The 25610-nt window shown below is 43.2% G+C and overlaps 1 protein-coding gene across 1 annotated transcript in view; it reads left to right on the top strand.

Annotated features, from left to right (window-relative positions):
- The first annotated feature begins 1797 nt into the window (after positions 1-1797).
- Positions 1798-25610, top strand: part of PRDM6 (PR/SET domain 6) — a 76321-nt gene continuing 52508 nt past the window's right edge. The window contains exons 1-2 of the mRNA XM_014874403.2: positions 1798-2323; positions 11454-11761. Of these exons, the coding sequence (XP_014729889.1) occupies positions 1798-2323; positions 11454-11761 (834 nt within the window). The remainder of the gene's footprint in view (positions 2324-11453; positions 11762-25610) is intronic.

Here is a 25610-nt window from a genome sequence, read left to right on the forward strand (position 1 = left end):
AACCGAAAAAAAAGCCCCAAACCTGTCAAATACTCACTGATATGTGAGCTCAACAAGTGAGCAGCGGGGCGGGAAACGCAAATTTCTAAGCAGTGTGGGGACGAAAAGTCACTGGAGATGCGAAGTTTCTTGCCACAGGTTGCATCTCCCTCTGGCATACTTCTTGCACTGCGCTGTAACCGAGTACAAAGAGCAGGAGTGAGGCGTGCTAGTGGTGCTCGAGGATGCACGGTCTGAGGAAGGAGAAACTCTGGGGCGGTGGGTTCCCTCAGCTGTGTTGGGACTGGTCTCAGGTAGATGAGGGGAAAGGGAGGTATGTCATCCAGCACACGTGTTAAGCGAGCTGTCTGAAACAGTACCAGGACAGGTAGGGTAGGTGTCTAAGATCCACCCTAACTACCCAGAGGGGCAAAAAGGCAGTGAGGCAAGAGCACAGCTAACGGGAAGCTGGCCGGGTGCGAGGCGCTTGGGCCGGCGGGGTCGGGAGCTCCCGCAGCTCGGCTCTGGGGTCGGCGCAGCGGAGCGGATCCCGCTCTGGAGGACTCCGGGCCACCGCTCCCCTTCCGTCAAGATAAAAGCCAAGAGCTCAGGTCTTTTAGGGGCTGCTGTGCTTCGGAGCTGGCGCGGGGGGGGGGTAGGTAGTGGGGGGAACGACAAGAGAGAGGGAGAGGGAGGGAAGCTGGAGAGAGAGAGAGAGAGAGAGAGGTAGAAGGCTGGAGGCTGGGAGGGAGGGGAAGAGGAAGGAAGGGAAGAAAGGGGCACCTTTAAAAGTTGAGCAAGGAACAAAGTGGGGGAAGTTGCCAAAAAAAGAGCTCTGCATCCAGACTCGCTGGTAACTTCCCGATCCCTCCCCTCCTTCTCGTACACACCACACACACTTGTATTTTGCGCTGTCGTAAAACCCACGTGTCTTGCCCAGAGCCTGCCAGAGCCGAGGCGAGCGCCCGGCCGCGAATGCGATGCGCAGCCACAGCAGAGGGAGCCCGGCGGCTCTCTGCTAGCCGGCCCGCCGGTCCCCGGCACCTGGAGGAGGATCACCCCGCTCCAGCGTAGACAAAGACCAGAGAAGTCTTTGCTCCCGGCCGTTGTCCGGCTCGAAGGCTCCCCGGACAGCTGATACCTACGCACGCCTCCCGCGCAGCAGCGCTCACCCCGCTCAGGTAAGGCAGACCCGGGCCGGGGCCCCTCCGACTTGTCCGGCACAGCGGGCACCTTCTCCCGGGGGCAGGGCACTGCCGGCCCGCGCCCTCCGCCTGTGAACGCCCGAGTGGAAAACAGCAGTGGCCGGACAGGAGAGCCCCGCGCGTGTGTGCGTGTGACTGAACTTTCCTCCGCCTCCTCCTCCTCCTCCCTGTTGTCAGCGGAGAATCGTTTGCTTCCGCGCAGAGAGGGAAGGCAGTGAAAAGGGAGGACAGTGCGTGCTCCGGGGACGGGGTGAGCTGCTCGCCCTGCGGGGCGGCGGGGCGGCTCTGTGGCGTGAGGGGCAGCCCACCACCGCCCGCGTCCTGCCCGTGCTCGGGGGCGGGCACCGGGGAACAGCCTTGTGGCCCTGGCCACCACATTTCTCGTCCCGGGGCTTTTCGGGACGACGTTTTCTCCTGAAGACCCTGGCCACGGGCAGGGGAAGCGACGGGCGCACGGTTCCGCCGCCGATCCCGCACAGCCTCGGCACAGAGCCCACGCGTGGCCCGGTGTGTCCGAGCGTGTGTCCGACCGCGGGGTCGGGGCGGCCCTGCCGGGGCGGGGCGGGGGTCTCACGTCTTCTGTTCCCTTTCTCCCCGCTCCACAGGCAGAGCGATGCTGAAGCCCGGGGACCCCGGCGGATCCGCGTTCCTGAAGGTGGATCCCGCCTATCTGCAGCACTGGCAGCAGCTTTTCCCGCAGAGCAGCCAACTCAAAAGCAGCGGGCCCCTCGCCCAACTCCAGCCGCCCGAGAGAGCCGAGCCCTCGGCTGACAATCTCCGCCAACGCCCGACCTCCCTCTCCTCCGCCTCCTCCTCCTCTTCCTCGTCCACTCCGTCTTCCTCCTCCACCTCGTCCTGCGTCGCTGCGGCGGCGGCTTCTCTGGCTGGTCTGACCTCCCTGCCTGTGACCCAGCTCCCGGTCTTCGGACCGCTGCAGAGCTCGGAGCTCCCGGCCGGCGGAGCGCCCGCTCCCCTGCAGGGCAAGGATTTGTGCGGGGCCGGCAGCGGCGGCGGCAAATGTGGCGACCGTGGTGCCCCTCGGTACCGCTGCACAGCCGAGGAGCTGGACTACTACCTGTACGGGCAGCAGCGCATGGAGATCATCCCCCTGAACCAGCACACCAGCGACCCCAACAACCGTACGTATCGTGCCCCTTCTCGCACTCCTGCACCCCTTGCCCTCCGCTTCTCCCCGCACGGGGACAGCCCGGGGACGCTCCAGGCTGGGGGACCGCAGCTGGTGCCTGCACCGCTCTCACTCCACGAGGAGCATCCTCCGTCTGGCCCTTCCCTTCCTTTAGTTTTTGCGCTGTTACCAGTTGTCTCAGGAGACGGGCGGCACCCCTTCAGTAGCAGTTTTTCTGGGTCTGAAACCCGGGTCCTTCCCTGGAAGGCACGCTTCCCCGGAAAGGCTGTGGTGGGGGTAGGTTTATTTCGGAGGGCTGCTTAGGAAAATGGATTCAGCAAAGGTTCAGGGCAGCTACCTACAAAGCTGATCCTTTCTCGCCTTGTCCCGCTCCATTCCCGCCCGGAAAGCCCAAGCTTTACTGAAACAGAAATCAATTTTACTCCTCCGAGCTGAGCGGGAGGAAAGTTGCAGTTTTCATCAGATTGTCTAGGGCAAAGTTTGCCTCTTTCTTATCTAGGAGTATCATTTCCTTTCAGACCTCGTCAACATCTCACTGGTTTTAGTTTTTACCCCTACGGAAAAGCATGACATGGTAATTTAAAGAGAAAAGCCGATTTTCTATACGAAAAAGTCTGCTTGAGTGTCAGAATTAATTTAGGACTTGGCGGTTATAAAGAGTTCTATACTGCTGTCGCCAATTATACAGTTTGGAGGGTTTTTTGGGAGGAGGGGGCGCCCCCATTATTAAACATCTGTATGAATGAGAGGTTTGTAATCTTAGAAACTGGTTCTGTCTGTCTTTTTTTCCCCCTATATCTATCAGTACGACGCAACCGAGGAAATTCACGGGATGAAAAGAACTATATGAACTCCTATTAGTTCATCCGTTTTATAATTAACATTCAGAGCACACGGATCTGTCCCTCTTAAAACACATGGCTTTGGCCCATGCACTTTTAAAATTGTTTCAAACACTCTTTTATCCTAAGGTTTCTTTAAACTCTTTCTTTTTGTTGTTCTTCTCAATCACCAAAACAAATCTCCCCAAAAGTTTGTTTAAGGAAGGCTGTTGAACAGACAAACGGTACCCCAAACCAGCAATCCTTAAACATACGCCCAAGTAAAACGCGGATTCATTTAATTTAATTTCAGATGAGGAGCTTGCTTTGAAAGTTTCCATGACACTTGGTTATGTATTAATACATAATTATACATAGATGCTTCATCTTCATCTCTGTGCATATGAGTGGGAGGAAAGTTGAGTCGGAGTTTGGTGGAGATTTTTCCTGCCTTCTTAACATTGCAAATCTTTCTATATTGGATGTCGACTTTATTTCGAGTGAGTTCCTCACGCTTAGTTTTACCCTGTAGTGAAACCTGTTCGTATATTTTGTGTTCTCGGGTCACGAAGAAAACGTGGTCTTATAAATTACATGCAGAAAATTGAATCCTAAATGCACTTCTAATTGACAACCGAACCGTTCAGACAGTACATGTTTTGCCTCTCGGAGCCGCTCTGTAAATCTAAAAGGTAAAGGTTTTTAAAGGAGAAAGGAATATTAAAAAGCGGTTTAGGGGGCTAATATTTTTAAAGAGCGAGTGGAATAGCAGCACCCCGCAGAGTCGGAGGCGAAGCCTGAATAATTTCCCGAGCGCGATATTAAAGGTGAATTCAGGAAAGCAAACGGGTCGATTGCGGAAAGGACTCTTGTGCATCTCGTCCGGCTCTGACGGGGCAGCCGTCGCCGTCGGAAGGATGGGCAGAGGGCAGCCAGCGCCATCTCGCCCTTTCCCCCCCCCCCTCCACCCCCTCCAGCTAGATCTAAACATTCTTATAATTTACTTGTTTACAGGGCGGCTTTCACTCCAACGCTTATTAGTTGCCTCTGAGCGAAACTTTCAACGCGAGTGTTTCAATCTTCTGGGACCAAGTGCAGTTGCTTTGGGCAAGTCGTGCTTTTAAAAAATAAAAAAAAGAAAGAAGTAAACTGTCAGTGAAGAAGGAGTGCGGCAACTTACAGCCTGTGCCGTGCCACGCACTCCAAGCACGACCAGGGGAACAAGCGGCAGGGCACGGGCCTGGCTGTCCCTGCGCGGCTCCCCGAGCTCCGCCGGGGTCAGCCAGCGGCCCGTGGGCACCGGGATTCCCAGCGCCTCGTCTCCCACTCTCACTCCCGTTTCACATCGCTCCCAGCCCGTCTGAGGGGAAGGAGGTGGGGGCTGTGGGTGAGATCAGGAGCCGTCTGCTTTAGTTTGAGCTGTACTTGCTTGCTTCACTTCCATCTCCGGACAGCCCCACCGAGATCCCGAGACGGGCGGGCTCTCCCCAGCCCTGCACAGACACCCGCACGCCGGGATTAATCCCCTCCCCAGAGCGGGGGCGTCGGTCTGCTCCTCTGCCGGGCTCAGCAGGCCTCCGTCTGCTTCTCGGGCTCTAATCTTAGCTGTACTCCTTCACCAACCGAGAGAGTGCCCCGTCTCCCCTACTTTCCCCAATACCACCCCTCTCTCCATCCGGAGCACCCCCTTCCTCTCCGGGACAGGTCCCATCCTCTCGGGAGAGGCGAGCTCCGCGCAGGTCCCGGCCGCTCTGCGGGGCCGCGGCGGGCCGGGGGCGGGGGCCGGGCTGGCCGGGGCAGTCCGAGCGGCCGCCGAGGCTGTCCCGGCCGCCCGCCGCCCCGCCCGGCCCCGCTCCCCAGCGCCCGGCCCGGCCCGGCGCCGAGCGGCCGCCGCGGGAAGATGGATGGGCGGCGGTTCCCCAACAGACACACGCCTTGATCGTCAAGTATCAATGAATATGGCACGGTCTAGGGCGAGGGAGGGGGGCGAGGGCCGCCTAGGAGCTGTGGGTTAAGCGTCTGTATGTAATTGTTTTAACTTGAAAGAAGGTTAGCTAGGAAAAAAAAAAAAAATTAAAAAAAAAGCAATCAAGAGACAAACCCCTAATTAGAGCCCAGCAGTTTTTTCTCCCAGGGAAGGGGATTATGTTAAAGCCCCGATAATGTGGCAGGCGGCTGGGGACCTTTTGCTTCTCAGCCTTGAATCTGGAAGGACGAGGGTATTTCTGGGCCCTGGGGGAAGGGCGCTCGGGCGGCCAGGAGGAGATCTCCTTCGGTGAATCCGGGGGCTGCGGGACCAGCTTGTTTCCTTGGAGGCTTGCCCCTAGCTTCTAGGGAGACGCTTCCGCACGGAGAACTCCGAGACTCCTCCACCTTCAGCAGAAGGCACTAACCTGCCACTGTAATAAATACTCTGTGTAAAACTGAAGTGTCACACGACCAAGCACTTTGCACGCCTTTTCCCATTCAATTTATGGGGAGACAGCGTATATATAACACGTTGTGAAGTGGATCGGTGTGGAAAATATTTTTTTTTTTTTTCCTCTGGACTGCTGGTAACCTGTATGATTTAGCTATTTTACATCATTAGTTATCCAGCACCCTTAAACATAGCAGATAGCCATACATTAGATTGAGGTTAGAGAAGGTGGTGACTGTTTATTTAGGGTGATAAAATGGTCCATCAGCAGTAATCTCCATCGATATGTGCCACCAGGAGATGAAGGATGAGGGGACAAGCCACAATTAATTGCCCTATAGTTTTGTAGGAGAGAGTGGAGCCGGTGCGGACTGAACTTCGATCTCCTCTCCTAGCGCCTATTCATCATCTCTACATTGTATATGGGGGTCTCTCAGGGGCAGAGGGTGGCAAGGTTTATCTACACACAATATTCTCCTACCCTTCTCATACCTGACACGGAAATTTAATTCATTCATACCTAACAGCAGAAGGCAGGGAAAATCAAACCCGCCCCCCACTCGCCTCTTAAAATAACGCGAAAGCTTCTCTGCCGGCGGAGCGTGCCCCCTGGCCCACTCCAGGGCGCCCAGACGGGCTCCCGAGCAGCACCTTTCCCGGCGGAGCGGGCGCGGGGTGTGCCTGGCCCCCGGCCGGGAGTGGCGGACCCGCGGCCGCTCCTGCGCGGGTGCAGGAGCAGCGCCCGTGCGGCCGCAGGCTCCGCTCGCCTCCCTGGCCGCGGGGGAAGGAACGGCGAAGGACTGCAAAGCCCTGCGAGAGAGGGGCGAGGGCGTCCCGGACCCCGTGGCCGCCGTGGGTCAGCGGGCTGAGCTCGGTCCCCTTCTCTGAAGAGAGAAAAATCTCTGAAGAGAATAAATAAGTAAATAAATAGAGGACACAGGAGGGGAAAGCGCATCTGTGTTTCGTCGCCCCCGAAAGTCTGCCTCCAGTGAGATAGTCTGAAAGAAGCTGCCAATAATTTGGTGAAAGGAGGTAGATGCCAGCTCATCGATGAGGGAACTGAAGCACGAGGGAGGTTGTGCTTCCCTGGAAAGCTCAGGAAACGAAAGAGTACTGACTCTTCCCGCCCTCCCTCCTGCTTAGCTGGGTACCCTGGCCCAGAGAGAGATGCAGGGCCAGTCGTAGTGATTTATTCTTGTAAGTGAGTAATACCATGTGAAATGATGGCCACTTACGCTGGATACCTGCATGCTTGTGGTGAATTATGAAGCAGAGGGTCAGAGGCCACCCTTCTTTAATACCAGTAAACTGCAGGTATCCAGTCTAACTGCACCTTTGAAGCATATTATTGCTGACGAAAAAATGTATTTCTTTCATTTATTGTTACAGCTGGTTTGCTGGTAAAAACACTGTGTTAAACCCTAGTTTTCACTGACAAAAGGTTTTTCCTTTCAGATTTGCTTTAAAATGTGCAGTAGTAGTGTTATTTATGTTGGTACGTGTTTAAAATTACATTTTGGGGGCAACGAATTGATCCTTTCGCTTAGGTTTAGTATTTTAAAGTGTACTTATATGGAGTTATAGTATTGGCATTACACTGCATTCATTTTTCTGGAAGCACATAAACAGTAACGTATTGCAGTCCTTCCATAAGAACCATGCCAAACAACTCTAGTAGGAAATCCTTTAATTTTCTTTTTCTTGCATTTTCCTTTCCTTAATCCTTCTTATCTATAGAATATGAAGGTATAAAGTAAGAAACTGTTCTCATTCCAAAGTGTTTGGCTGTATCTGGGCCTGCAATGGAGTATTCCCACGGACTTTACCTTTTAGATTTTATCAGGACATACTCTGCTCTGGCTGCAGTTCTCTTTTATTTTTCCATTTTCAGCAAGACCTCCAATTTTCTCACATTTCTTGCTTCTTCTGGACTTGATTTGGGGTTTGCCTGATGCTACTACAGACAGTGGAATTAACCATTTCAACTGTTCTCAGCAAAGCCCTGTGCTCACACGCAGCTTCTCTCTGAGGCCGAAACTGGAGGAAAGGCACAGTACACCTCTACTTATCACCCTGTGTGGCTATCCCCTGGGAAGTTCACACTTGCAAAAGCATCCCTTTCATGTGAACTCCCCACACCAGCGTGGATCATAATGGCTACCATCCAGTCTGGAGACTCTGGTGATGTCAGTGGACCACAGCACTCTCCCTCCCAAACCCCTGTTTCTTTTCCAAGTCTTATTAAGCACGTTGGTGCAGTGTGTCACATTGTACTCTGCAGTATACACAAAGATGATGCTGTTGATCCTGCTGTGAGGCAGGATAGTGTGCAAGTCTTGGAGCTCTTGATTTTTTTTTCCCAATCTGATATGCAGAGAATCATTTCCTTGTCCTCTGAGGCAAAGGAATATACTGCCTACAGTTATGGTCTTTAAATGGACACTTCCACATGTATTACACAAAAATTAGTCACAGAAGAGGAAAAAATGCACAGTAGCTTTTTATTCCATGCATGGTAAAATATAGCTAGGATGGCTTCCATTCTTTATAACATTTATGAGATTTTTTTAGATTTTATTTGTACAATTACACAACAACTAAAGTTAAATGTATAAAGCATTAAACTAAAAAGAATTTCAGTACTGCTTAGTATTAAAGACAGATTCCTCCCTTCTCATCAACAAGCCATTAGCCAAAACAGTTTCAAAAGATGTTCCATTTTCCAAATTTTTAGCTTTGGCAGGACAAAGGGAAAGGAACACAGCAGGGGATCAGATACTGCGACTGCCAAGCATTAAGACATTACCACTGTTTTTGGACAGTGGAAAATAAATATCACCAAGTGTGACTTTCTGTAAGGGTAAATGACAATGACACAGGGTTTGTTTATACTCCTTGACAATTTCTTAGTTTCTTTTTCTTGGAAATGTAGAAATAAAATGTTTAGCCCACATTCATGCACACAAATTGTCAGGATGAAGTAAGAAATTATTGTTCTAGGCAGGTACTGAAGTTTTCATGCATGAAAAGTTATGTATATCTAGTGGCTGGATGCAGAAACCTGACACTGAAATTGTGTGACTGGAGTCATGAAGATACTTGAGCGTGTTTAATGTAAATTTCTCCAGAGATACAATTCCTCTAAGAAAGTCATTGTAATCAGCTAGTTGTAAAGAGGGTTACACATGTAGAAAATATTAAAGGAGTGCAAACAATTATAAGTCAAGGGCCTACTCTGGGTGCTAACTGACATCATGGTTAGACATCATTTCTTTAAGCTCTTGGTCTTCCTGTAAGATATGTTCTTTCTAACTTGTGTGGGTAGATGCCAGATTTCAGAGAATCATAGAACAATTTGTGTTGGAAAAGTTCTGTGAAGTCATCAAGTCCAAGTGTAGATCATAGAGTTCAGCCATAATCTGTTTAGAGTGTATCACATGCCAAACTGTTTCGGATTGTGGGTTTGTTTTTTTGTTGTTTGGGTTTTTTTCTTCCCTTTTCCTATTTGGGATCCTTTCCTGCGTGACTTCCAGTGCCAAGCCACAGTGCTGCCCCTAACATCTTTGGATGTGCCAAAACCACAGGGTTTCTTGATGACTAGTTTTGAAGAGGAAAGGGAAGAAAAGATGCAGTGGTGATACCTCACTTTCCAAACTATCTGTGGAAATAATAACAAAGAAACCCCCAACCGCCTTCCCCCCGCCCTCTCCCCAGCATATACTTGATGCCTTTTATTCATCATGCCTCAGAATGGTTGTAGGAATATGTGCTGCGTTCTTTTAGGACTCTCCAGAAATATCTTCCCTGGTGTCCTGAAAATTCCATCCTGCATCTACCTCTAATTGACGTGGCTGAGAGAGCAAAACCCCTCTGCAGCTGCGGTTTAGCCCGACAGAAGTCGTTTTGCGGCAGGGATTATATCGTTAAGGCAAGGCGAAATTGCACCCTCCAGCCAAAGCCAGGCTTCTGCCGCCGTAAGCGCGGTCCCCACTAGGTGGCTTTGTCCTGCCGTGCCGGCTGGTGCTTCTGCTACTGCCTCCTTCCTCCTTCCTCCTTCCTCCTTCCTCCTTCCTCCTTCCTCCTTCCTCCTTCCTCCTTCCTCCTTCCTCCTTCCTCCTTCCTCCTGCCTCCTGCCTCCTGCCTCCTGCCTCCTGCCTCCTGCCTCCTGTATCCGCATTCTGCATCCTGCCTCCTTGCCAGATCTGTGAGGGATGGATGGCGTGGGGCCAGTTGCACATGCAGCCCTTCTGCAGGGGCACCAGACTAATGCACAGCTCAGGGCTTGTCTCCTTGCTTTCTGCTCAGACCTCTCACCCATGCTGCAGGTGGGGAGCTTGAAGAGATGAGCACTGGCTGGAGCCAAGTATTTTCTGCAAGACCCAAAGGTGTAATGGTCTTGAGGGAAATTAGCTTCTACATGTAACTTTGTGATAATGTCTTGTTGCTGAATTCACCACTTTTTAATGGTAACATTTAAAAGAGGATTATAGGAAAGAGGGCCTATGTAGGGTGTCTAACACTGGAGAGTATTCGTAGAAGCCGTAATTTGAAGATGCATCTTTTATTGTCCTTTAGCAGCTTTTGCTGAAATGAGGGGAAGGTTTTCCTTTGAAGGAAAGAGGCCTACTTAATACATAGTACATCCACTTCGGAAAGAAGAACATCTGAGTCAGGGCCCCTGAGAATTGAAACTGTGGTTGCAGGCAGTATAGCAAGTCTAAATATGTGGCATAGACCAAGAAACTCCCATTTCTGTAGTGAGTGCTGTGCTCTGTTTTTATAAGGAGTGGTACATAAAATTATTAGGAGAAAGATGTAGGACTTGCTACAAGAGTACTACACCATAATTATAGGGTTTTTCTTTGTATTTCTGGAACAAATTTATATGAAAAACCTTTATTGTGCTACAAAAATGAAATGTGAAGAAGATGGCAACTGAAGAGATTCATTGTTATGTTAACTCAGCATATCTCCAGAGAAATTAATTTCTTGAACATGAAACGTTTTCCTGGAAGATGTATATTTGTGGTGTGCAGAATAGTGTGCAGTGGACACATTTAACCAAAATTTTCTTTGCTCAGAAAAGAGAAGTCATGGTAGGATCTTCCCAAAATGGAGACACATCATTCATTATTAACAACTGTTGGGGATATTAACAGTTTTGCAAACGGATCTTTTTCACAGGAATTGCTTACAAACTCAGATGTGCTGTTTTGGTCTTTTGCCTAACTTCAGTTACATGTAAGAGGCAAAGAACATGCGTTTCCATGCAATAAATAAAATTTCAAATGTGTGCTAGGAACCAGTAAAATTCACTGCACAATTTCAGTTTTAAGATTATATTTGTCTTTAGGAAAGTAAATGTGCATGCAGGCTCCAATTTGTCATTCACGAGGTTCTGGTTTATTTATTTTATTTTCCAAACAGACAGGCATGAACACACACACACGCTAATGTAAAAAGCAGAGTGAATGTTCATTTAAAATACGGAATAAATTAAGTCTTGTTCCAATTAAGCCCTTGGGCTGAGCTGTGGTAACGCAGTTGAGAGGACTGGTAAGGCGCTGTGACTTGTGTTTTAAAATGTCTCACTGAAACGCACTGGGATGGTTTAACTCGGCTATTTATATTAGTCAAAAAATTCATCCTTAAAAACATTGTTAAAGTAAATGAATCTTGGCAGGTTCATGAATACACCAGGCTTGCAAATTGTCTGCAGGATTGCTGCTCGGCCTTTGGAATTTCTGTTTCGGGCTCCGGTGAGCTCTGGCCAGGCAGCCCCAGCAGCGCACCAAGGGCGCGGTGCGAGCCACGCGGCCGCGGCGATGGTGGCGGCCAGCAGCGCCGCGCTGACTGTGCTTTCCCCTCTCTGTCCCCCCCAGGATGTGACATGTGTGCTGATAACCGCAATGGCGAGTGCCCCATGCACGGGCCGCTGCACTCCCTGCGCCGGCTGGTGGGCACCAGCAGCGCGGCCGCGGCAGCCCCGCCGCCCGACATCCCCGAGTGGCTCCGGGACCTGCCCCGGGAAGTGTGCCTGTGCACCAGCACCGTGCCTGGCCTGGCCTACGGCATCTGTGCGGCACAACGGATCCAGCAGGGCACCTGGATTGGGCCCTTCCAGGGAATCCTGCTCTTGCCAGAGAAGGTTCAAGCAGGAGCCATCAGGAACACTCAGCATCTCTGGGAAGTAAGTTATCATCTTTCCTTCCTTGTCAAATTTGATCTCTTTGAAGTAAACGTGGAGTGTAACTGTATGCAGTACTAGCACCAGAGCTAGCCGCGAAAATAAGCAAACGAACCCACCATTCAAATAAACCGAATAAGCAGGTTTGAAAATGTAGCCAGTGCCAGCAAAAGCCTTGCTGTGATAAAGGTAGCCAGAAAAGCAGTGGACAGCACAGAGCTCCAATTGGTCTGCAGAGGAAGAGCTGACTGTTGGAGCTGCTCGAATGTGCAGTAGAGGGACTTGATCAGAGAAGTCTGAAACTTCTACAACACCCAGTGCTTTCTATATTTTTACCTGAGTTACAAGAGCTGATGGAGCTCTCAGGTCACATCCCCAGGTGTATCGTGTTAGAGCAGCTCGTGTGAGCTGAGATGGAGTGCTGAACCATTGCTGTGGCCCCCAGCCAGTCCAAGACAGCTGCTGAAACCAGCCCAGGACCCTCTTCTACAGCCTGACCCTTTGCAGAGCCAAGGAGTTAGTGCTGGTTCAGTTTAGTTCAGCTCTGGTGCTGTACCTACCATGCATTCGCCTAATGAGGTTTCCAGTACTTTTTTGTGAAAGCTACTTTCAGGTATCTCAAGGTTGTTTTATTAATTTATTTTTTTAAAAATATCTGTCACTGTCTTGGAGAGGCTAACGGTGATAACTGTTAGGGAAAACCTATAATGCTTGTCTGTCAGAAAGAGCTTATTCTCTTCCTAGTCACTTGCCATTAATTTCTTCTTTGATTTGTACTGGGAGGTGTAATTTTTTTAGTTCTGCTTAGTCCTCTGTAGCTGCAATCTCTGCTTGCCTCAAAACAGGCTGCAACAGTCAGTAGAAACACACCCATAGATCTGTAATATTTGCTCATCTAGATCAAATCCAAATCTTCAGAATGTAAGGAATCCGTGAAGATGCAGAGTGTTTTTGCTGTCTTCAGTGTGTGTACAGTGAAAGTGAACTGATATTTGAAAGATATTTATGGGTGTGGAAGAGCAGGAGCTCCTATGCTTTCCTACGTGTAAACAAATATTAAACAACACATCTGAGTCTTTGTCTCAAGGTATTTACTCAAAAATGTCACTGTGGCAAGAAGGAGATTTTCACATTAAAAAGATCAGTCTCAGAACACACTTGAATGCGATCAGTAGAATTGGATGAATTGAGAATTTTGTGGCTGCTTCCAGTGGAGGTAGAATTTCTCTTGTACAGCAGATATTGATAATCTGGATTTAAATCTGTTCCTACAAAAGCCCACTGATTATAATTACAGTATTTTGGGATATATTATCAATCACATATTTTTATGTAACACTTTAAAATTATGTTGGAGGCTCTAATTGTTAAGAAAGGTGGTTTAGACTAGTCTAATTAACAGAATATATAATAATAAAATGAGATTGCCAGATCCACATATTACATAAAATACTGAAATTTAGATAAGATAAATGGAGTCAGATAATTTTTCTTAAATATTTACATTATCAATTTATTTTAAAAAAATATTAATTCATTTTATGCAAGTAAATTTGCAGATCTTGACAATATCTTTTTAAATAAGCAAGAATTTAAAATCTTATTTCAAGTTACATAAAAACTGTTTTGAAGCAATGAAAGAAGCCAGGGCTTTTTTTAAATAAAGCAAAACCTAAAAACATACTAAGGAAAAAATAAAAACCAGTACTGTTGCATGTATCAGATTCAGGCCGTAAGTGGTTGTCAGCTGAATTTTTGTGTAGGATTACTCTTGTGCTCTTAACACACAACACATATTTCCTGTTGGCTAGCAGAACGAATGCATGTATTTTAATTGAATTATCTTAAAAATAAGAATTCAATTTTATTTAATAATAATGTATTGCTGGGCCGCTCACGGTCTTGAATTATTTCTGTCAATGACAAAAACTGTTACCAAAGAAAAGCATACTCTAAGCTCTAGCTGAAATTTTGCTGTGTCTCATTTGCTTTGTCTTTCAATTTGGCATACCTTATGTATCAGAAAACCAATGTTTAATAAAGAAAAATCTATTAAAAGAAAGTAATCAGAAAGTGTGTGTGATTTTAAAAAACCTGATCCATGAAAATACGTAAAAGCAAATGACAGTATATATCTAAATAGTCTGTGTTCATTTAGTCTACATGGTATAGGAGTGTGGATTAAATTACTGTAAATGATAAAGGAATGTATCATCAGTCCTTTTATAAAGTTGTGACTTTAGTTAGCTCTCTTCCACGAGTATTTCCCAGACAGCTGCAAATGCAAATCTGTCTACAGATTAGCTTTTCAGCATTAGGTCTTGATGGACCTTATGGAGAGAATTTCATATTTTTAGTATCAAAAATTGCATTTTAATATTTTACTCTCAGCACTTTAAAGTTGATAGATATTTGTTTTAGTTTACAATTCTTTGTGTACACCAGGCAAACAGAAGGGCTATGGCAAACACTTTTAAGCGTAGTTACTGTTTTAGTTGCTTTTTTTTTTGATACTCTTTGTTGTGGGAAACATCAGAAGCACTGCATTTGATGTATAGTTCAATGCTATGGAAATATGCTTCAGCCTGTCTGCACAAGTGTTCCCACCATGCACTCGATGTTTGCTTTGTATGTAATCCATACAGCATAATGTACAACGACTCAGAGTAAATTACATACCATTCCATTACCTCACAACAGGCCTTGACACCTATGGGTGTTCATGGGAAATTATAGAGTTCTCTCGCAATCAGCCAAGATAATTTTTTATAACTTACAGAAAGATCAGTCTTTCAGAAAGCCAAAAATATTAGTCATTTCAGTTGTAGTGCTTTTTTTTCCCCTTTGGCCCACTTCTATAACCAGAGTTTGCTTGTATTTTATAAAAATACAATAAACTCTGATTTGTTTAAAACAAAAACAGGACTGGGTGTATTAAATAAACACTCTCTTTGGTAATACAGGCATTTATTCCAGCAGTGCTTGATAATGTTTCTGATCTGTTTCTTTTTTTCTTTTCTTTTTTTTTTTCTTTTTAAGTAGTGAGAAGAATCCTTTTGTTATTGCAAAGAAACAGAGACTTTTGTAGCAATTAGGTCTTACTGATGAGAATGAGATAATTTTCCGCTAATGTGTTTTCTAATAATGAAGTGGAAAGGCACACTTGATTCCAACATACATGAAAACATTATCTCAATTATTAATGTGTCCTTACTCCCTGGAGATAAATTAATCTAGTTGCACATGGTTTCCCCTTTCTGTTTAACATCAAAATTTAATAAGAGTAGACTTAAGGAATGTATACGATATATATTTAAATTCTGTTAGAATAAAACACTGAGGTTTAAATGTGCATACATTTTAGTAGTAGAAATTTTTCATTAGGCTCCCAACTTTAAGCCGTGAATTCTGGAAACAGCTAATTTGTAAATTGCCTTTTCCCCTGCAAATGCAGCTTAGATGAAAAAACTTTTACTGACAGACATATCAAAGGATACAGTCTTATAGTTTCCTGTTCTTCATGTGCCTGATAAAGAATTTGCTGTCTCTTTTGTTTTTCTTTCATGAGTGGTCAAATAGTCCTTTTTCTTGCAACAGCCTAAGAATGTCAAATGTATTATTTCACTTCTTTTCAACTTTACTTAATTGAAATTTAGCATTTTTGGAAGTAATACTTTATCACATGCAACTTTTTTTTACAGGGATGAGCAAAGTTATATATATAAATATATAAATATATTTATATATTTATATATAAATATATAAATATATAAATATATAAATATATAAATATATAAATATATAAATATATAAATATGTAAATATGTAAATATATATGTATCAGCGTGTTCATTAGTAAATACAAAATTCTAAACCTGTCTAACTGATTTTCCCCCTAAAAAATTCCTTCTCTCCCCCCACTTCCTTCCCTCCGCTTTTCCCCAAATGCACTGGCACAAGAAAGAACGCATGTCATTTTAATAAAGTACCATACGGGTACTTATCAGCCTTCTTGTGTCTCAGCTGAAGCAAAAGAAAACATTGTCTTTGCTTTCTGCTGGGCCAAGAACAAGCTTTTTGCTGGGATGCATGCTGACCAGGGCCCATGCAGCAATACTGGACATTTTTGAACAAATTAATATGCACAGAGAATCCTTACCCTTCAAATGAAGCACTCATTCCAGTTATGGTGATAGATTCCTATTCAGATTCTCAAGGCTGCACTTTTGAACTAAATTTGCTGTTACAGAAGAGCACTGAGGGATAGAATTATGTGCATGCTGTTGTTCTATTAAAGTGAAAATTATGTTTCGCAGCAATCCGTCATCTAGTATTCCAGACTGCTTGTCAGCTCTGTTTCAAATTTGTCATGTTCATGAAATTCAAGTAATTTTGTCTTGAAAAACCTCCTTAGTTACTTTACTATTGTATCTTAAGTTGTTCAGAGTAACAGCTAGTGCTGTTCTGTCATTTTCTTGTTTTGCCTTTTCTGAGAACTTTGTGTGGTGTAGGATCCCTGCATTTATTATTCATTGAAAAAGCCCAATAACTTTTATTCTTACATGGATTTTAAGTTCCCATGCTGTGGGAAAATATCACTAATGTTGTGGTCAGTGGCATGCTAAGCTGCAAGCTCAGTAAGAAGACATTCAGCACCACAGCTTCCTTAATCTGTGTACCTTCGAAGGAAATTGCACTAAGCATCTACAAAGGAGCCCTCTATCATTGGTATTTTTGGATCACTTACTAACACATTTTCCCAGATAACTTCTCTAACTACAAACTCCTTTCCTAAGGTCCATAAAAAGTTAGTGTGACCCCAACTGTGGAAGATACTTTATATTTAATAATTTTGGTTCTTAGAAAAGCTAAACAAGACCCTGATGTTTCTTTTAGAAGACCTGTGACTTTTACAAGACTTTCTCAAGCATTACCTTCATGTATCTCCATGGTTTTGGTATGTTCTTTCTATCTACACAATGTATGTATTGTATGCCTAAGCACGTGCTACGAAATAAATCTAATTTGGCACAGGGACAGATTCTCTTCCTATCGAACAAAGTGAAGTTTGGAATAAACTTTGGTGTTTGGAGTTGGATCCAGCCCCAGAATTTTAACAGTGTTACTGGAAACAGGAATTTGGAGGACTGCATGGAGCATGCATGCGTCTGGACACACACTATTCTCAGAAAAAAAAATATTTTCTAAATTGCTAGATCACACAGGGACTATCTGTTTTGCCATGGCACATAATCTCACCTTGGAGATTTCATTATGTAACGTGCAAAAATGAAGTGGAACACAAATAAATATAAAAGCTCAATTCTGTCCTTATTTGACCACTACCTTTCTGTGTTGCTGACTAGGCGCCAGTGTTATGGGAACATTTGACATTTTAATTTAATTAATTATAAAAGCGATTTCCACTGTTGGATGAGACCAGTTTTTAAAGTCTGAAATTGCAATTAATTTAGGGAACCATTAACAGGTAATTATTTATACTGACTTCTGATTCAAAACTGGTAAATAAAGGCACTACTTTAGTGACCTGTATAAGTGTCCAAAATGTGTTGTGGGCCTGATGTCAATAATGTATTTATTAGAGATCTGATTAAGCGAAATCTTGCTATGTGCTTTTCCATGTGATGGTGGCACTCAATATCCTGCAGAACTGCCTCAACCACTGCTCTACACATTTTGGTTCCCCCAAATTCTGTGGCATCAAATGCACGTGGACTTTAAAGTGAAGACTTTTAAGTATTCCCTTAACATAAAAGCTGGAAAATTCAGCCCAGGTTATACCTTCCCTCCACGCACTTGGCACCTTTTCCAGATAAGTTACAGAATTCCATTATCCAAATTGTTACACATGTGTGACAGAGGTTGACCTTTAGTCATGTCAATCCTTTTTGCGTGGGCCTCGGGCTCCAGCCTAATGGCTCAAAGCCTGATTTACTCACTGTAATAAGGGCAGGAGGTCGAGCAATTGTCAGCTTGCCTGCTCATACTCGTCTTGGAGCCTGGTTGAAGGCTGTTAACACAAAGCTTTTCAAAGTGAATTTACAACCACCACCACTGACATAGGCCAATCAGTACACCATAAATGTCAGGTTAGTGAGATTGAGCAGTAAGTAAAGCACTGCCAGCCCACTATTGGCTGAAATCAATTGCTTAAGGTTTAACTGAGAATAGCAATGCGTGCATGACTACGTCTGCAGAGCCAGCTGGAGGGTGGAGAGTGAGTTGGAGGGTGGTTTAGGTGGAATTACCCACCAGCCACAGCCTGGCATCGTGTCCTGCATTTGTTCTCCTTCCGTTTGAACAATTTCTGCTCTGACAGAATCCATGGTCAAAAAGTTGTTGGACCAGCCTTTTAGTTAAAGAAATAAGATTATTCTGGTTTTTTACCTATGGAAACAAACAAACAAAAAAAAAAGGTAGGGCGTAGAACAGTGGGCTGTCTTACCTGGACAAAGGATGCTAGTAATCTTATTTCAGTAATTCTCAACGATTTTTAGTCCTCTATTCCCAGAAGGTTTTTTTCATAAGGAAACTGTGACTTTTTTTACCATTGGCTTGTGACTGGAAACTATCACAGGTTTCACTAATGAGTGATTATGTACCTGATGGTCTGAATATCCATGAGATGTACTTACCCGCAAGACTGAATGTTTTTATCATTTTGTGTAGTGACAGCTTGGACAACAATTCATTTGGCTTTGAAAGCATCAGCATTAAAATGTAGAAATCCATTAAAATGCTGTATGCCAGGATTTATAAATTAGGCAATTTCCTTGATTATTGCAATCATTTACAAAATTGATTGTCCCAGTGTGGTATAGGCAGATTTCAGCAATGATCATTGACAACAGGCACATCCTCTAATACCTATACTCATTGTTCTTTAAAAGAAAAGTCACTCTACTGTGAGGTTATTCTCCATCTCAAGGTCAATTATGCATTGAAAAAGTCTAGTAATGTAGAAGATCACACATCTTTAAAGGAGAACCACATCAGCTATTTATAACCTGTAATGATAGCCGGAACACTTATTTTTCCTTCTCTTTGTAATTTGTTTGTTGACAGCCAAGGCATTCATTTGAATCTGTAGCACATATACTTTTTGTGATCTGTTATTGAAAGGTAAATAATTTTGGCAAATTGCAGCTGTAAATATTTATTTGATTGAAGATTTAAAAGTCAATAGTGTATTTTATTTGTTGCATCTTAAAGTTCTAATTAACCAATAGATATAGAGTACAGTAACTTGATTTGGGTCAATTATTTCTGCAAGACATAATCAAGAAATGATGTCACAGAGCAAATATACTCTAGAAGTTTTCCTATATTTAAACAAGTACAATAAAGCCACTAAATGCTAGCCGCCAACCACAAAACCACAAGGCTTCCTACTTGCATGGAAATAAGCAATGTGCATGATAAAAACCTTAAAATGCAGGTGATTTCAGGAATTTCTTTTTGCAAATTGTACACGAGGTCTAGTCGTAGCTGGCAAAAAGCTATTTTGCATTATATGCGTATGAGGAGTTTCCAAGACTCATGTCCTGCAGTTGTTAATCAGTCCTTGCCTAGACAAGATAGCCATTGATGTCACTAGGAGCTTTGATTTAAGGAGGTCTTCAGGCATGACTGAATAACACACTACCAGTGTAATCACAATTCTTAAGTCTTTTTTTTGAGATAGGTGAGTAGCTCTTTCAGATTGGCAGAACCACCTGCATATTGTTTGCTGTTGTCTATACAGCAACAATATTGCAGTAAATGTAAAGAGATGCATTTGTATTTGTATAAATGCAAATGTTATTTGACCTAAAGATAATATTTTGTTGTGAAAAAAGGGAGGTTTGTGCTGCCAGTGGCTGTGTAATAGCGCATTGTGTTTAGTTGATGAATATTAGAATCAGAGAAAAACATTTTTTTTCTGTATCTTGCAAAAAATGTGTAGCTCATAAATTTGTTGTTTGTAGTACATTGCATATTAGTTGCCTGGATTTAGCAAGATGTACATAAACAATTCTGTATTTTATCAGTAATTCAACCTGATACTTTCCGTGTGGAGACCTACTGGTGTATAAAAAAGCAAATTTATTGACCTGAGGTTATTTCTAAAAATGTTTTGATTTCATCAGTGGAACTACAAAGTAGAAAAAAGTGGTTTTATCATGACTACCAATTCTTATGAAATAGAGGTCACAGGAAGGCTCTGTTCTTCATGTTGTTCACCTGCAATGGAGCCCTGGATTTGCAAATAAAGTAGTGGTCAGTATTACAATCCTAAACTAGTAATCCTCCATTAAGTGAAGTGTCAGCTAAAACACATATGAAGTAAGCAGATCTAAGGTTCACTGTTTTTACCTAGACTAATCTTCTAGTTCTGTAAAGGCCTCTGGTTTTCTTTTAAAATAAACTTTTTGCCTGTTGCCATGTCAGCACTCACTGTGGAAAGCAGGGTATTAGTTTTTATCAATCTGTGAGAGGGATTTTATAGCAGTATGGACTGGTGACTGGCACCATTTTTAGACCATAATTTTTCAAAAAGAGCTCACCATTTAAGTAAAAATAATTTTTAAGTGTTCTCTTTTCTAGATTCTATTTTTATTATCTATTTCTATTTCTGTTTCTATTTCTCTTTCTATATCAGTTTTTGTTTATGTTCCTATTCTTATTCCTATTTCTGTTTTAAGCTGTCTTGAATGCCATCCCCATTTCCACTGCTCCAGTAAAAGGAGATGAAAGAGATGCTCAATCACTTTGACAAAAATGAGGAGAACTCAGATTGGGGTTTTTTTTGCATACTCAGTTTCTATTTCTAATAAAGCACATCCTAATTTCCAATTGGAGTGATGAAGGGACAGTTGTAGATTTTAGCTCAGGTTTGTGTTAATTAATTTCATTGTGACCAGCAATATTTCAGCTGCAGCACCAAAGTGATATTTTTCTGCCACAAAAAAAAAAATTATTTGTCTTTTAGAGCAAACATTATGAGATTTGACATTTGACGGAAAAAACCCCCCAAAACTTAAAAAAAAAAGATTCTCATCCATGACTTAGGGCCATTGGCCATCTCAGAGCAGGAAGACTGGTAGGATTCCTAGATGGCATGCATTCAGAAAATTTAGGAAGAAACACTAACATTTAATGAAAATAAATATGTTTATTTTTAACTGATGAAAAAAATAGCAGCACAATACTTACTCAAAACTAATAGGTTTCTGATAGGTTTGATTTTAAGAAAGGTGTGGTTATCATTCAAAAGTGTAAATTGCAGATTAATTTTGACCAGTTCCAACAGAAATGCACAAAAGAGTTACACAAACTTAGAAATTTCACTGGAAACTGTTGTAACCCTTTGGGGTAGTTATTGAAATGTATCAAACTGGGACCTCAGCTGTGTTTTCAGCAGTGTTCTTTTTTCCACGGACCCAAACGTGTATTGTTAGATACCATGCCCTGATTCTGGCATTATTTCTTCCTGATAACTGCAAGGTCTTCTTTCTGTGTGGGACCAAAGCTTCTCACCCAGCTGAATCTCTTTTGTTCACGGACCAACACTGTGGAGTTTAATTTGCTCCATATCTTTCAGCATGTTTAAAAGTTAGAGTTTAGAAAGCTCAGTTTCTGGCAGAATTTTATTAAAAAGATAAGCAAAATGAAGATGTACGTTGGTATTTCCTTAGACCACACATTAATCATGAAAATGTATAGGTAAAAAAGGGCACCAAATAGATTATCAAATCTTTGCATTACTGTTGCCTCATCTGAATTCCATTCTCTATTCTGATCAAACCAGGATCACGTTCAAGTTACTTGAAATGAAAGGCTATATTTTAGGAATATTGACCTTTCTGCTTGTTTCTCCTGGGTGATGCTAATACCCCCCCAGTCTATGGGTTTGGTGAATTTTTAGCAGTGGGCACTCTTCAGCAGCAGCCACAGAGCCTGGGCTCAGAGGAGTCAGTAGCCCAGCACAGGGCAGAGCCTGCATTAGAGCAGGCTCTGTATCTGAGCCTGGGTGGGCTCAGACTAACTCTGCCTGAGGAGCTGTTTGACCTTGGGGTCTGCCATTCCCAACAAAAGATGGCCAAGGGTCAGGCGGAGGTCTGTAGCATCCCTCTCCTCCAAAGACCATATTTGTCTGTCTCTTTTCTTAACCTTTGTGAGTTTTTGTTTATTCAATAAGATGTTAATTTTCATGCCCAAATTACACAAAAGTGACATGACCCAGTGGAAATAGTGTTGCAGAACTTTTACCTCATTATCTAAAACTGATTTTTCTTTTACTTTTGAAGGGCTAATTTATGCAATTTTATAGTTTGCTGCCAAGCCAAATCAGATGGTCTCTCATGCAGAGATATAGTAACTGCCATTTTGGATCACTTTAAAGGCTTTGGTAGAGTCTTACTCTCCTTAATCCTTCATTCTTAATTTATATTTCTTCCACATTATTACTTACCTCTGCTGAAATCTCCACATATTGTACTTTACACTAGCCATTTGCACTCTGTGGCCTGCACGTCTCAGGCTGTATTTATGATCAGAAATAGTTAGCAATGCCTCTCAGGATGCTATCAATCACAATTGGAAGTAACAGGGACAACCACTGAAGAAGTTTGTGCAGTGCTTCCTGCCCTCTCTGAAGCTGAGCAGAACACTGCTCCTGTTGTGTGCCCAGCCACTGGCTGGCAGGCAGGTTGGGAAGAATGCTCCTCTCTCTACCACCTTTGGCTTTCATTCGTCTGGTTTAAGGGATGAAAGACATCAAAAATTTAACATTGCTGCTGCATCTATAGAGAAAGTAGCTGGCTACAGTGATAGTTAAGGCAATTAATTGTCTTGGCAATTATTAATGATTATAAACAACTTAGTGTCTATATAGACCACCATTGTGTCTGTTTTACTAATTTTTAACATTTCTTTCTTTTGTTTTATTAATTTCTAATTTTTTACTTAATATTTTTATAAAATTCTTATTTACTATTTGTTACTGTAAAATCTGATGTAAAAATTATTCTTGTAAATTTTGTGCAAAAGGATATGCTTTTATTTTAGGGCTTGCTTCAGAGGGAACAAACATTTTGGCATTTTCCTTCTGTAGTGACGGTGATTTGATTTATTTGAAGAATTAACCGTAAGCTTGCTGTTGAGGGCATCCATTCTAGCTGTCATCTGACATTAAGAAACAAAGTGGAACAAAGCGTTCACTTTCAAAAGCAAAGTTGGCCTGGATGTACATTAATATTTCTACAGTTATCTCAATTGTTTTATTAAAATAATGCTACAGCCATTCATTGCAACTTGATATTAACTTTTCTGGTAAATATCTAACAAAATTAATATTGAGAAATTTTTGTATAAGAAAGACTTTGTAGTTCAGCATCCGAGGATCAGATTGCCACGGACTGAAAGGCTGACTGATTTTCTTCCTCCTTCACACTCTTTGAAAGTCTCTATGTAAAAATCAGAGAGCTAGATATCTTTTTCTCAGCAAATTCAAGTACCTATATAGGCTGGAAAACGAGACCTTTAGATCACAGGAAAAAATTGGGACAACAGAGAGATGCAGGTTGCTACAACAATGTGTTTGAAGATGATGAAGAATAGGACAGCAAGACACTGTAATGCCAGTGAGTTTGGAGAAAGGGCCAGGGCTTTCTCTGACTATGAGTATTCTAGAAGGTTACTGCTATTCTTTCTCTTTGTTCTCAGAGATTACAGGAAATTTTAGCACTCTCACAAACCAGGCTAGACTTGCTTCATGAGCATTGCACTGCTGATCTAGTACTCAGTTTTTGTGCTGGTGCTGTCTGATGATAAGTCGTGGATAACCTACAGAATGTCTCGGGCAAAACATTAAAATATGATAGCCTTCAGAATTAGTGATTTTCATGCACAGGTTCTGCTCTAGATTTTTCCCACTCTCTTGCTGATGAATTTAAATATTACATTTAGGTCAAGGTTTCAAAACTTGCAAGTACTTTAAAAGACAGCTTCACGAGTATGCTTGAGCATACAAGGTTTTCTTAAAGATCTTTCGGTGTCCTCAGCACTGCACCAGGAAACATGGCAATCCACATCCAGGGTGGACCATGGGCAGGAACGCCTGGGCAACAGCCTGTTGTGTGTCTGGTCCAAGCTGACCAGACAGAAGCTTTCTATGAGCTGTAAGCCATGTGGGCATGTGTCTGCTAGCGCAGTGCCGTGCCCAAGAGTGCAAATCCTTGCAAGTGTAATTTTTTTATGGCCTGAAACCCCATTGTACCCAGGCAGTGTTTATTATGATTCGAGGAAACTGGATTTCTGTGCCTTCTGACATGACTCTGCTCTCTGCCTGTTGGGAAAAAAAAGTTGTGACTATTTGACCAACACGTTAGTAGACTTCCTGAAAACTGAGAGATAATTTTAGTCTTGCACTTACAGCTGCAGGTGATTTTATCCTACCTGTAACACTGACTGGGGTACTCAGTGGAGTTAAATTAATCAAGAGCAAATGACACAACTGCAAATGCCAGAAGAGGTCTTATATTGTGTGCTCTATATTGGGGCAGTTCTGCACATACACGCAGGCCAAATCAGTTGTAACATTTGCACAAGCTGCTCACAAATCTTATGGGTGAAAGCAGAATGGTTTCATATTAAGGTCTTGAAAACTCCAAGTAACCTTCAATATTTAAACCAAACTAAACAAAACCAAAAATCAGTTGCTGTGCCTGACTACAATCAAATGGGTTAGAAGACTCTTTTCTTGAGTGCATGACAACTATAAATACTGCGAATTAAGGCCTAGGTGTTTAAGCTCGTATCACAACACCACTGCAAAATTCTGAGTTTTCATTTATTCCTTTCAACTTTGTTGGGAGCTGGTGATGTTGAGGAACTTTCAGAAAGTATGAAGTGGCTTCCAGAATCAGGACTTCTGAGCTTCACCCTGCTGTCAGACTGCAGGATATTTTTGGCATTTTCATTCTATGTGTCGTGGTTGCTTGTACTTTGTAGTTAGTAAAAAGACTCCAGTGTTACTTTCCATTCAAGCAAAACCAAAAATATTAGGAGTTTCAAAGACAGAGATTTAAAATTCATACATCAGTCTCTTAAACTTTTCATCCTGGAGGAGTCTGTTGGAAAGGCACCAGGGGCCAAGGAGAAATAAGTTGGCTTTGTGCATGAGCATAGGAATTTATGTTTGAGTTGCCCGTGAGCATTACAGCATTTAATTCTCTAGCAAAGGGTCATGTAGTTATAAATTGTATAATATGATTGAAATGTCTTTGAAAAGTTACTTTGTGTCTAGAGACCACAACCAGAATACTGTGGTAAAAGAGTACAAGGTAGTTGTGGAGGTGACCAGCCTCTGGAAAAAATTGCCTTTGAATATAGTTCCTAATGGAGCGTGATGTATTGCCTTCATTATGGAAGAGGTTAGAGTTGGTTTGACATCTTGGTTTAGACACTTACATATGTAAAACAAAATCCAACCTGGCAGAAGGGATTTTCTATTTAATGGATGAGACATGATAAACAAAATACCATGGCTAGAAGCTGAAGCTAGATGAAATGCATCTCAAAAGAGAAAGGTAAATATGTTTAGAAGTAAAACATAAGAATATCTTGCTAAAGGAGTCTGGCACCTTTGACTTTTGAAAGGTCATTAGATGTGTCAAGTTGTGCATCTTTTTCGATTCAACAATCTCAGCCTTTATCTTCAGGTGCCTGTGTAGCTCCAAAACCTTTATTTTACCTCCCAGGCTGTACACGAGGAGAGCAAGACTGTCTGCATCTTCCTTGTAGTACCTTGCATAAGAATCTCATCTTTATTGGGGTGTTTTCTGAGAAT

Source organism: Sturnus vulgaris, chromosome Z (genome assembly GCF_052056855.1).
Source record: "Sturnus vulgaris isolate bStuVul1 chromosome Z, bStuVul1.hap1, whole genome shotgun sequence".
Classification (NCBI taxonomy): Eukaryota; Metazoa; Chordata; class Aves; order Passeriformes; family Sturnidae; genus Sturnus; species Sturnus vulgaris.